The 14,076-nt window shown below is 34.9% G+C and overlaps 1 protein-coding gene across 1 annotated transcript; it reads right to left on the bottom strand.

Annotated features, from left to right (window-relative positions):
* Window positions 1–572: 572 nt before the first annotated feature.
* Window positions 573–6,314, bottom strand: adcyap1a (adenylate cyclase activating polypeptide 1a). Its single transcript, XM_051899996.1, has 7 exons — window positions 6,085–6,314; window positions 5,697–5,792; window positions 4,664–4,798; window positions 4,245–4,349; window positions 2,691–2,822; window positions 2,131–2,251; window positions 573–832 (listed from the first exon to the last, which is right to left on the bottom strand). Exons 2-7 carry the CDS (start codon window positions 5,789–5,791, stop codon window positions 824–826), a joined length of 597 nt encoding a protein of 198 aa, XP_051755956.1. The 5' UTR covers window position 5,792; window positions 6,085–6,314; the 3' UTR covers window positions 573–823.
* Window positions 6,315–14,076: the final 7,762 nt, after the last annotated feature.

Genomic DNA, 14,076 nt, shown 5'->3' on the forward strand with positions numbered 1-14,076 from the left:
TATAGAACCTTTTCTTCTAAGGGTGGTAAACAATGAAATACTTCTTTTCTATTAGACAGAATTAGTATGAAACCCTCATTTTCATCAAAAGAAATTTAGAAATAAATTTAGAAACATTCCTGCTTATATGGTTAGTGTCACTTTTAACTTTATTTTTGCTAATCTTATAATATTTATGCTTTTTTATTATCTGACGCATCATATTTTCTGGACTTTTGTTGATGGCATATTACATTTTGATTGTGAAGAGGTGAGATCTTGCAAGTGTGTCATATTTATTGTACATTATGTTCCACTCCAAGGTTGTTTATTGAGGACGTTACGTTCCCCATAACTTAGGAAGAGTTTCAAAGATTAGACAAAATTGTATTGTTTACAAAAATTTATTCATACAAATCTTACAACACAGTTTTTTTTTTTTTTGTTTGTTTGTTTTGTTTTGTTTCTTACATATATAATGGTGACCTTGTGTGGCTCCCATGTGTTATACTGCACTAATGATCAACACAAGACAGAGATTTATCTTAACGTTCAAGTAAGGCTTTGGGCACTATCAGTCTCTGCACACAAAATGCATTTCAAGGTTGAGAATGTTTAATGAATGCTGTACAGATAGCTACAACACACTATGCATAAAGAAGTTCAATCGAATAACCGGAAAGGCAGGGCCAGGTGGCATTTTAACAAACTATGTTATGTGAGAAATAGGAGGTGTGTGAGCAGGTGATTGCAGCATTTGGAGGGCCACTAATGTGCCATCTGAAATTGGTGGCCATAATAAAGATGAAGCAAAGGCACCCAAGCCGCTTAGCTGTCTCCTGTGTCACAAAGCCTGCAGGAGAATGCAGAATTAAACACAGATTGATTTCACGTGTTTGCACGTACTAACAGGCATATGCAAACAAACATGTACATATCACTGACAAGTTTAAGCATATTTAATGTTGTCAAAAACTTTACCTCAAAACGTATTACCTTTCATTTGACCTTTGGGAATATTCTTTGTCTTGCATGCATAGATGGATCATTACAGAATACCTCTATAAATGTCATACCCAACAAGCTCCTATACAGCTGTGAAATTACTGATATTTATAACCACATAGATAAAAATGGTAACTCTGAACTTCAAGATGCAGAGACACATCTCTTCATTGACAGCTTTGTGGACAAATAACAGACATTTGACACTGATATGAGAAGAGTGCAATATGAGAATGATAGAAAACTGAGAAAACAGAACAAAGAGTGAAATTCGATGAATTATTTAAATACTATATACAATACCGTTCAAAAGTTTGGGGTCAGTAGGATTTTTTTTTAAAGAAATTGATACTTTTATACAGCAAGGACCCATTAAATTGATCAAAAGTGATAGTAAAGACATTTATAATGTCACAAAAGATTTCTATTTCAAATAAATGCTATCTATCAAAGAGGATTCCTCAAAAATATGAAGCAGCACAACTGTTTTCAACATTGATAATAATAAGAAATGTTTCTTAAGCAGCAAATCAGCATATTAGAATGATTTCTGAAGGATCATGTGACACTGAAGCCTGGAGTAATGATGCTGAAAATTCAGATTTGCAAAATTACATTTTCAAATATATTCACTTAGAAAACAGTCATATTAAATTGTAATAATATTTCACAATATTACTGTTTTTTCTGTATTTTTGATCACATAAATGGAGCCTTTGTGAGCATAATAGACATTAACAAATCTTACCGACCGCAGACTTTTGAAGGTCTGAACCACTGTAATCACAATCATTCATAGACAGGGACTTCAATTTTTTTGTGAGATTTCAGAAGAGAACAAATGCATGCTCAGTGAAAAGCAGGAAGGACTGGACAGTGTTTCAAAAAGAGCGTTTGAAGATGTAGATTTAATTTAAGTTCATATGCACAGGAAAGGGCTAATTTTTTCAAATACATACAGTATATAGAAGTTAAGCTATTAGTAATAATTGAAAGCTGTGTGCAAGAAAGGAAAACATGTTGAACGGCTTGTGAGATTTTAGCCATAGATGACAGTGGGAAGAACTTGACGTGAGTAAAAGAGCGTGGAAGGGACGAGAGACATCCCTCAGAAATGCACTATTGCACTGAGCCGTTGAAACTCACCGGGAATTCAGGAGGAAACTGTCTCAGCCAATCCAACAAAAATGCCTCAATCTCATCCCCATCCGGGAGCACACCAAAGTCTATGTCTTGTAGAAATTGGTGCAAATCTAAGTCGTCAGGGCTGTTGTAAATAAAAAAACTTCTTTCTTAATTTCAGGAGTGAAAGAAGGAAGGTATCATTCAATGTAATGATTGTCTTTGAGACTATTTATTTACTCATATTCAGACTAATAGACAAAGTATTCAAGCAAGCATGAATTAATAAACAAACAAACAAATTGTTATTTTGTTCGACCACAAGGCATATCGTTGCATTAATCAGGTGCTTCAGTACAAAAGAAAAACAATATTATTATCAAAATATTCATTTTAATGTCTTTACTTCATACATAAATACATGTTTATAAAGGACACAGGTGCGATCAAATGATCATCATAGTCTTAGTAGTGACTAACTTGCTACAAGAGCTGTACATGTACATGATAATTATAGAGACGAATTTGAAAAAGGCTACAAATTGGCGAGCCGCCGTCCTTTGCTTCTATATCTCTGTCTATACCTTTTGCCCAGGACCGTGGCCAGATACTTCTTTACGGCCATTTGCTTCCGGTAGCGGCTGTAGCTGTCCGTGAAAACCCCGTCTGAGTGACGCTTTGAGAGCGGCTCATTGTCGTCATCTATTGTGTTCCCTCTGTATTGGAGAAAAAGGACAAAGCATTCTAGAACCCAGGAACTCAGAGAAAAAACTTACATTTGTTTGAACTTAAGAGTGCAAATATTACTTAAAGAAAATCATAATCTATCTGTCGCAAAAAATTTTGTCACTTAGTTTCATTTAGTAAATAAGTTATGTTGTATAAGCTATTATGTAGGCCTAGTTGTAGATAAATACGTTTTATGATATGTGACCCTGGACCACAAAACCAGTCATAAGTAGCACTGGTATGTTTGTAGCAATAGCCAACAATACATTGTATGGGTCAAAATTATCGATTTTTCTTTTATGAATCATAAATCATTAGGATATTAAGTAAAGGTCATGTTCCATGAAGATATTTTGTAAATTTCCTACCGTAAATATATAAAAAAATAATTTTTGTGAGTGGATTTGTGTTTCTAAGGACTTAATTTGGACAACTATTTTCTCAGTATTTTGATTTTTTTGCATCCTCAGATTCCAGATTTTCAAATAGTTTTATCTCAGCCAAATCTGTCCTATCCTAACAAACCATACATCAACGGAAAGCTAATTTATTCAACTTTCAGATGATGTATAAATCCCAAATTCAAAAAAATGACCCTTATGACTGGTTTTGTGGTCCAGGGTCACATATAGGCCCATAAATTAGAGTAAGTTTTGTAAAAGGTGACAATGGGCTGTTCACACAGGGTGCATTATCCCAGCTAACAAAAATGTCCTAAGAATGTTTTGATAATGTTACCATTAAGTTATGAAAACATTATTTCTAAACGTTCTCGTCGAGTTTTTTTTTTTTTAAAATGTTGTAAAATCTTTTTTTTCTGTGGTTATGCAGTCTTTAAGGAAACATTAAATTGTATCATTCTGCAAACATTTACTTTTGAATGTTCTCTGAACATTTTGAAACAATTAGTAACATTTAAAAAACTTTTACACGAATATCCAGCTAAAATGTTTCAAGGGGAAAAGTTGTAGGCCTATGTGTAGGCTATGAATAATGTTTTAGAGATAATGTTTTGAGAACATTATTAAAACTTAGAACAAATGTTCTATTAACGTTACTGGAAGAACGTTTGTTCATAACATTTTCCAGAACGTTAGTTTCACGTTTAAACACGCAGCGCGCTCCATAGAGCGGTTTTTAATGTAAGAAATCACGCGTCCTGTGTGAACGCGCCCTTATTCTTCACAGATAGGCTAATGAATGTTGAGAATTGGACATATAAACCCTGAAGAGACACTCATAGCAAATGCATGCCAATGTAAACCAGGACGAAGAAAAAAACATTGTTACATATAGCGTTTGTTGGTAGGCTATAGCGCAGCTCGGACAAACAGTTGGAAGTGAAATTAGCGATATTTATTTTTCGAGAGAGCAAGATATAGGTGGAGAGAAAGGGATACTGTTCTTACCCCACGCGTTTTGCCATCAGTGTATGCAGGTATTTCCGCGCTGATAACTGACCAAGCGCTTTCCTGTAGGCTTTATTAAACATCCCGTCAGCATGCCTTTCCAATCTGCGTGACAAAATGCCAAACAGATCGTACAACGATGTATCAGTGGATGTCTACAAAAGAGGTCAGTCTTAGCTACGCAGTGTTCCCAAATTATTATAATAGCCTATCACTCTTATAACATCTTCAGACCGGTCCAGAAACACTCGCTGTTTCGCAAAACTCAACTCAAACAAGCACATGCCTCGAAATGTCTTAGACAACGCAGAATGTAACCAGAACAATCACAGTAATAAACAAATATAGAGTAGCCTATCCCGTTTTGGGAATGCTTAGAAAAAGAATGGGAGACCGGGTGAGGGAAAAAGTGTCATCACCTTTTCGAGGGAGGACTATATAACGTGTATGCGTCTTCAGAATCTGATGGAGAGCTTCGAATAGTGATCTGGTCGCTGTCAAATGTTAGATCCGTTAATGCCTTGCCCTCCTCGTCGAATCCTGCAGTCTCCATTCTGTAACAAGACATTAAGTCATTTCATTCTCATTCTGAAGTAAGGGCACTGCACTTTCAACACTTAGCCTGAGTGCTCTAAATACTTTAAGTACATAAAATGCATACTATATTAATATAACCTATAATAACAAAATAGCCTATAGGGGATATTTCAGTAAAATTGCTTAAAACGCTAATTAATATTAGGCTATATACTTTTTTTTTTTCTTCTTCTTTTTGCAAAAACCGTCATAAATATTTTATAGGCCTATTACACTTTATTTATGTCAGAAAAGAAAATCAAAGGATTATAGTCTTGTAGAATTATTTACAATCATAAAAATTAAATCACTAAAAGAAAAAATGGCGTAGCCTAATACATTCTAAGCGCGTTCACACTTTGCCTTTTCTTACAACTCGATTCTACGCGAAAAAAAGAATGCACATGTAAATAATGAAACTCGTAGTAGCGTATTATTTAGATTTGTTCGTAATAATTTCATATTTGGTACACTCTTAAAAATAATGGTTCCAAATCGCGTTTCCACAGCGATGCCTTTGGGTTCCCCAAAGAGCCTTTCTTTTCATTTCATATTTTCCTTATTATAAAGATCATTTTAATAATCTGAAGACCCTTTTTCGACTATAAAGAACTTTTTGTGCTTTGAAAGGGTTCCATGGATGTTAAAAGTTCTTCATGGAACCAACAATGCCAATAAAGAACCTTTATTTTTAAGAGAGTTACAGCCAACAAAACAAGGTCTGTTGAAAATTTGTGACACTTGTCAATAAAACGCGTACATTTTGTATTGATCCAACAGTCTTAATGGCCAAATCTTGTTTCGCCGTCCAACTACACTGCGCAAAATCGATATGCTCTCCGCGTGTTCGGGGAGATGGATGTGCAGTTTCCGTACCTGATGTTCGGATGGCTCAGAGGCGAACACACGTTGCATTGTACGAGGAGCCCGTAGATAAGGAAGGCAAGAGTCGTTTTGCTGCTCGTCATCATTCTGTAGAATAAAGACATAAATTAGTAGGAGACATCATCGATTGGAACCATCATGTCTAACCGCACACAGAGAGGTCTTTAAAACTTTCAGTCTTTGATGCTCTAAACTGTTATTTGTTACAGTATCAGGTGTCTCAGAGATGACACTGTAACTGGCTGACTAATTTGTAAAAATGATGCTTCGAGTGCTCCAACAGATGCACGCTCAAGACACTTTTATCTCAAACTGAATTATTTCACACCTAAAACCGATTCCCACAAATTCACGTTCCTTTCAGAAGTGGTCCACATACCTACGGCTGCTGTCCAGTGGAGGCTGCAACCACAAGAATGAGATGAAAATCTCCCGCTCGCTCTAAGACTCTCTCCTAGCCTGCTCTTTAAACTTTTCTGCGCGTCACTTTGTTATCCTTATGAGCACAGCGTAGATCCTATTTTTTCCCCCTCAGATCTCCGTATAATGACAGTCGAACGGATATGAAACGAGTTATCATTTGTCTTCATCTCTCATTATATTATCGCGAGTTTTATTCCTCCAGCCCTTCCTTCTGGACCCTTTTCACTCCCCACTTTAGAGATCTCGTCGACGTCATCCTCCCTTCCTATGGAGAGATGGAAAGATCACTGTACTTTTCCTTCCTCCATATATGGAGGAAGGGAAAGTACAGTGATCTATCCATATAGGGCCTAATATTGTATGAAATTATAAAAAATATACAAAATAAGTTGCCTATTTTCTTGATTGTAATTAGTAAATATGTTAGGTTGTAGTTTTATCTTTTTTTATTAGCATTTTAATGCGACAGTGCATAAAAAGAAAAATCTTCAAAAAATTGCAGTAATTTTATAATCATCAACATTTATTGGTTTATTTTTAATTACATTTAGTTTAATTTCAACTAAATTTTCCATTTCAGTGCACATTAAATGTATCATTCAAAAGGTGTTAAAATCATATACATGATTTAAAGTCACCATGAAACCATGAAAAAGTAATTGTTTTTAATCAAAATAATTTCCCCTTCCTCTTGCAGTGACATCTCTACTCTTTACTAGCACGAGGGCGGGACAACTTGTCACTCACATGAGATCGACCAATAGCAAACCACAACCATCCATCAATTCCCCAGACAACATCAAATCCCGTCCTACATTTTTTCTTGTTTGTGAAGCCATTTTTGATGTACTTCACAATAGGGTTTCATGCCGACTTTAGATCGTAGAATCATCTTAGAATTACAGGCTTGGTTTCCCAAAAGCATTTTAACTTAAGAAGTAGGGCTTGAAGTAGGCTATATCGTAACAAAATGTTATTTCACACTGTCAGAAAAAAAGGTACAGTGCTTGTCACTAAGGTACAAATGGGAAAAGGTTCTAATATGTACTTTTAAAGTACTAATATGTACCATTTAGGGGTAAGTAGGTAGAAAGATGTACCTTTTCACTGTTGTACCTAAAAAATGAATGTGATATTAACGGTAAAATATTGTAAAAATGCTACGGAAAAAAATTGTTAATAGGTTAACAGTAAGTTCCCGTACTATATACAGGGAAAAACTGTAAAAGCTCTTAACAGACATTTTATGTCATTTTCACAGAAAAATGCTGTAATTGTTTTACAATTTTTAGAAGTAAAAAAGAACAAATCAATGTATAATTTACAGTCAAAAACTGTAAACTGATATTCCCACAATTCCCTGTGTGACACCATTGGAAAGTATTTTGTTTAAAAAATCATGTTTCTTAGTTTTTGTTATCAGTTATGTACATTAGGGTTTTATGTTACACCTTCTGTTGTTTAATGAATGTTTATTGCATTATTTAAGAGTTGTGTGTTACTATGATGGTGTTTTGCGTTTGCGTGAATGACTCTGTGCACCTTCTTTATATTAGTATATACTTCAGCTCGTCGAAAAGCTTTGTGATGAATTGATTCTTCATGTGGCTTTCTCTTTTACCACCTGCATTATTATGGTAGTTGTCAGTATATGTTAAAGGTACAAAACACATTTTAGTAGTAGTGTGCATTGTTGAATTTACTGGTTTATATTCAAATTTTCTTGTTTGTAAATTACAGTTTTATACTGTAAAATTTACAGTTTGTTCTTTAAATGTGTTTACAGTTTTTCTGTATTTTTTACAAAATTATTCTGGCAACCACAGCTACCAAAATTATTTTGTAAAAATGACGGAACATTTTTTACAGTGTAGGGTCCTGCCCCAGTGACAGTGGCGTACCTTTTTTTCTGACAGTGCATGGTGACTTAAAGCTAACAAGGCTTTTGGGGATTGCATTCGTGGGCAGTTGTGGGTAAGCATTCTGACATATTTCGATTTATTTTGGACTTTGTTTTTTTTTTTGTTTTTTTTTAGAAAGAGCTGAAACGCTGTCACTTCAGATTCGAGGCCAGAGCTGGTGAGATCAATAAGACAGACTTATGTTTCCTCCCATTTTCATGAACCCAGAGGAGAGACACACCTTTGATGCATGATTAAATACAGTATGTCATTGTTAACCAGTTCAGTCCAGGGGCATCACAAACCCTTTTTAATGGGAAATGAGTCCCAGTGAAATACCAGTGCCCCAGTAAAACATTACTGATAAATCCATGTGTCAATGGAGATTACATACACCCACCTGAGAATCATTTCCTCCGATATTATTTCAGCAATCATATATGTGTTTTTAAGCTGTTCAGATTCATGAAGGAATCACTGTCATCTAATCTGTCAAACGGGTTTGTAAAAAGGTCTGAAATTGTTTGCATTTGTTTCATTCTGACTCATTAGGACACTCACACACTGAATCATTTGAAGCGGTTTCTTACACTGAAATAGTAATTGGGACATTTTAAAACAGAAAACAAAAAAGTGCTGGATGATGTAGGAAACAAAAGTTTCAAATGTCTTCTATCGTTTGTCATCGTTGAGGCAGCTTTTTATTGCGTGTGTAGCTTGTTAAAGGCAATTTGCTATATATCCATTTATATTCAATTGTTTTTTTTGTTTTTTTTTAAAGTATCAAAATATGGGCACACTTTTTTAATAGGGGGGCTGTGCCCCAGTGCATTCATACTTCCAGCAACTTTGACTGCATGTCGCCAGTGGCTAGCGGGTTTTTAAGCCCCATTTACAATACCAGCGACAAACAGCGACAAAGCAACATGATCCCATTCATTTCAATCTGGCGATCTTCAGCAACACGAGCGACAGTGACCATTGGCGACAGGATTTAGGCGTGTCCAGCGAAGTGACAAAGTTGAGATATGCCATAGACATATTACCCTATTACGTCATAACGTAACAAAATCCAAAGCGAGTTGTTTTTAGAGCCTGGCTTTAATAAAAGCTGTTTTTAGACTAAACAAGGAAGTTTTGAGTTCTGAAACTTAAAAAAGGGTTAGTTCACCCAAAAATAAAATTTCTGTCATTAAGTACTCACCTTCATGTCGTCCCAAACCCGTAAGACCTTCGTTCATCTTCGGAACACAAATTAAGATATTTTTGATGAAATCCGAGGGTATCTGATCCACAGGTAGCAACATCATTGCACCTTTTGAGGTCCAGAAAGACATCGTTAAAACCGTTGACGTGACTACAGTGGTTCAACCTTAATATGATGAAGCGACGAGAATACATTTTGTGCAAAAAAACAAAACAAAAATAACGACTTTATTCAACAAATTCGTCTGTCCCCAGTGGCGGCGCTAGGCCAGGGCTTGCTGGGGCTATAGCCCAACCTGAAATGTGCTTAGCACCTGTGCATTCATTCACGTTATAAATGTCAAATAATATAGATTTAAATATAAATTCTTGCACTTTGTTCGCCCTAGCTAGTGTAGTGGTGATGAAAAAATAAAGAGAAAATGTCGTTTTCAATCTAAACATATAGATTAATGTGTTAACAGGCGTCTTTGACAGTTACATCTAGTCTGCTTTTACAGTTTCTCGCGCCGCGTTTTAAAACGCCATGTCAAGTTAAAAGTTCAACATCTGAAAACACGTCTCGACATCTTGTGCTCTTTTCCATGTTTTTTGCGTTTTAATCACAAGCGCGTTCCTTCATTTAGCTCACTGCATACATAGATGTACGTACGCCTAAGATATTGGACGGTAGTAGACAATTTTCAATAGGCCTAAACCATTGTTGATTCAAAGATCTGATAAAGTAATAATAAAGGCGTTAAGCAAAATTGATAGGCTACTGTTTTTAGTAACTGTAAACACTTTACACTGAGACCTTGTAAATGTACAGTTTAAGGTAAAATGGAAAATTTAAAAAATAAAATGCAATAAATGCAGGATATTGAAGTTATTGATGTGTAATACTTTTTTTTTTTCTTCTTAGCACCCCCTTTTAACCTGTTAAGCCCCCCTTAGCACCCCCAAGAAAAAAATCCTGGAGCCGCCACTCTCTGTCCCCTGTCATACTGCTACCCTATTTTCATCGCAGAGCTTCAGTGTTTATGTATGAATGCGGGCTGAATGCCAATACTGAGCCGCCGTTCGGTCATAAACACTGAAGCTAAAAATAGCGACTTTGAATAAAGTCGTTATTTTTGTTTTGTTTTTGCGCGCAAAAAGTATTCTCGTCGCTTCATTACATTAAGGTTGAACCACTGTAGTGACATGACTATTTTAACGATGTCTTTAATACTTTTCTGGACCTCAAAAGGTGCAATGTCGTTGCTGCCTATGTGTGGATCAAAACCCCCTCAGATTTCATCAAAAACATCTTCGGACAAAATTTGTGTTCCGAAGACAAACAAAGGTCTTACGTGTTTGGGACGACATGAGGGTGAATACGTAATGACAGAAATTTCATTTTTGGGTGAACTAACCCTTTAAAGGATGTTATGATAGTACAACAACCTCTTACATGTCACAAGATCAAGGAAAATTTGATTTCTAAATTCATGACCCCTTTAAAAGTCATTTTAATTAAAACTTGGACAACTAGAATTGTCAGATGGTCATTTTTTACGAATGTGATAGCGTGTCAAAGCATACTCAGCTATAAATAATATGCAGCTATAATAAGCATTGTCGTTTTGAGTAGGGCTGGGTAAACAATATCGATTTCTCGATTTTTATCGATTCTCATTTTTACGAACCGACATCGATTCTTAAATCCCAAGAATCGATTAGTCTAGTCTGTTTTCAGTTGATGAATGAAAAGAACATGTAGCGCGCCTCCCATCCAAAAAAATCACAATAATCTTTGTGCTTTGTTACTTTTGATATGAAGCAAAGTCTCAGATTTCAAATGACGTCCATCTTATTATGAGATTCAAAAAATAAGTAGCCTACCGTTTTGGCGCTGTTTAATGTGGCGTGACAGATCGCTTTAGCGCGTCAGTTAAAGAGAAGCGGCAGCACGGAGCGCATGTGAACATCCTCTCCTCCGCTTTAATACCAGTTACAGCGCGAAATAAACATGACTAAACATCTGAAGGTATTTTAAAATATACAGTACAACTTACCGAAATCCGTATCATGTCTCGTGTAATAGCTCAATCAGTGTTTCAACCTCGGAAACACGTCAATAAAACAGCTTGTAAACAATGTCACATAACGTCACATTTACCTCAGAAAAACATATTCAGTGACCATAAACTCATTAGTCAGCTAGAAAAATTAACTCTAGAAAGCAGCATTCTGATAAATATAGCTATGCACCGTTACATATTCATTATAATGTTCTTCAATATTTAATGCATGCAATAAATCAGTTATGACAGCCACGATTTAAATGTTTATATTAAAAAAAAAACAAAAAAACAAATTGGAGTAGAAATATAATTGTGTAATTCTAAACTTTATTTATTATAAAAAAAATAATTGAATTTAAGTGTTTGTATATAAATAAGTTAATTTTAACCTTCAATATTATAGTAAAGTAGTACCAATTGACTCCCATGTGTAGTTTACAGCATTAGCTGAGAGATTTTTTTCCTCTAGAAAATTTGCCATGTACTGTAACTGATATACATCCAAAATAATCGATATCGAATCAAATCGAAATCGTAATCGAATCGAATCACAAGCATGTGAATAGAAATCTAATTGAATCGTGAAAATTGTGTCAATACCCAGCCATATTTTTGAGTGATGTTTCGTGTTGATGCAATAGTTGCATATTGTTAAAAGTAATTGTGGTTTTAATATCTTTGTAAGAATGTCAGGTCTATAGAAAAGGGGAAAGGGAAATCAAATGTCAGTTTCTGGAAACTGCAGAGAAATCCCCTAAAAGAATTATGTTTATGCTCCTCAAACCTCTAAGGTCAGCTCTAAACACACACACTAATTTATATTTAATTAGAGTTGATTGGTATACTGTGTCAAGTAGAGTCAGTCATAACCTATCCAGTTTTGTCCTGTGCAATAACCTGTTTGCTTTTATGACTCATTTGAACATATGTCTCTGTTTGCCTTAATTAGTAAAATATGCTTGTGTCTGTTCTTTATGAGGTAAATATGACATTAATTTTATCCATGAGGAAGTGTGCATAACATATTCAACCTGAGTGCAACTTGTTTAAGCAAATAGTGTGGTAATATCATTGTTCAAATTAAAAGGATATTTGGATTCTACATGCTCAATAAACCATTAAACTCTCTTTTTCTAACCATGTGCTGATTAGCATCTTTGAGCTAGCTCAAAAGCATCTAAAATTGTCACAACCGAAACAACATCATTGTTTTTTGGGGGGTTATTCGATAAAATTTAGTTTTTTGTGTGTGTACAACAGTTCAGAACTGTGCTAGCTAACCATGTGCTGATTATCATCTTTGAACTAGGCTTAAAAGTATCTAAAAAAAAAAGTATTAAAAAAAACAAAACTTCACCACATGTTTTGGTCATGACATTGTTTCGGTAGTGACATTGTTTTGGTAGTGACAAAAGGGAACACATAATTGTTTATTTGGGGGATATAAACAATCAAGAAGTTTACATTTGCTCTATAGTATTTATTTTGTGTGATTATTTGAGTGTACTGTATGCAGATGAAACTCGATATAGTTGTGAGTTGGGGTTATTAATTTGTATATGTGATATGGAGGATTATGAAATCTGTAAGGTTTTGTACAATAACAATTTGGTGTACTGACAACCTAAATTACCATTACCACTGTTAAATGATAAACAACAGGATTTCAGATTTTGGTCACCCACCTGTTTAACTGAAAAGTTAATTGAAAGTCATGGCATATACTTAATACATAGTACATAATACAAAATAACTTTATTGTCCATGCATGCTTAAAGAAAATGCCAAAAGTAAACAGTTCTTAAAAGAACCATTTTTTTCTTAGTGTGAAGAACATTTTAATAATCTGAAGAATGCTTTTCCACTATAAAGGACATTTTGTGCAATGGAAAAGTTCTTGGAGTCTGGGAATAATCTTGTCATCCAGTATTTTGGTACTGACTCCTTTTTCTGGGCCAATCTATCAGTAAGTTCATTCATTCCAATGTACATGAAGTCTCGAAAGTACTGAAGTACCTGTAATCGGTGTTAGATGAGCATTTAAATGTGTTGAAAGTTTAGCATTATGTTTACTTTTGTGGACAACATATGAAAGTTATTACATTCAAATAATGCATCATTTCTCCTTTAAATATATTGGTAATAGCCAAAAGGGGGCAGCAAAGTAAAAGTAAAAAAAAAAAATCATAATAGTTAAAACAATGCTAATAATAGTGTTCAGCACACTTACATTGTCCCCTTGCAAAAGTACATTGATAAAGCATTTAGAACTCTTTTAATGATTGCTTAAAAATATATATTTTAAACCAAAACAGCCCAAATACTGTCTAAGAACATAAAGAATGAAAAGTGAGTGTGAACACAGAAAACAACTGTCTGTGCTTTTGGCTGGTATGTGTTTGGATCTGTTATAATCATACTCAGACATTAACCAAGATTTGCTAAGCATGTTTTGCCTCTGCTCTGAAGCGCTTGCCAAAGGATGAACTAGATTTAAAGTGAAGGTCGAGGCGGATTTGCAAAATGACATTTGTAGAAGCAACACCTTGGCGTTTCTGAGTCAAATGGTATTGACTAATAAGTCAAATGTGAAAATGTAGATTTTTCAACCACACTGGATTTCACTTCAATTAAAACATTAATTTGGTCCTAAAGGTGATGATACTTGGGGCAACTTTTTGAGCAATGTTGCTAGGCAATTTTGCTGAGTGATGGGTTGGGCACTTTCCCATTGAGAATGGGCAACAAATTTCTATCTGGATACATTAGATGGAAATTTGTTGCCCATTCTCA

Source organism: Ctenopharyngodon idella, chromosome 7 (genome assembly GCF_019924925.1).
Source record: "Ctenopharyngodon idella isolate HZGC_01 chromosome 7, HZGC01, whole genome shotgun sequence".
NCBI classification, from domain to species: domain Eukaryota; kingdom Metazoa; phylum Chordata; class Actinopteri; order Cypriniformes; family Xenocyprididae; genus Ctenopharyngodon; species Ctenopharyngodon idella.

Excerpts from the sequence above, each read along its gene's own strand:
- adcyap1a (XM_051899996.1), bottom strand. The coding sequence starts at position 5,791 with ATGATGACGAGCAGCAAAACGACTCTTGCCTTCCTTATCTACGGGCTC. Across the intron at positions 4,350-4,663 it reads TATAGTCCTCCCTCGAAAAG|ATTGGAAAGGCATGCTGACG; the intron begins GTGATGACACTT and ends TTTGTCACGCAG. Across the intron at positions 2,823-4,244 it reads CTGATGGCAAAACGCGTGGG|AGGGAACACAATAGATGACG; the intron begins GTAAGAACAGTA and ends TCTCCAATACAG.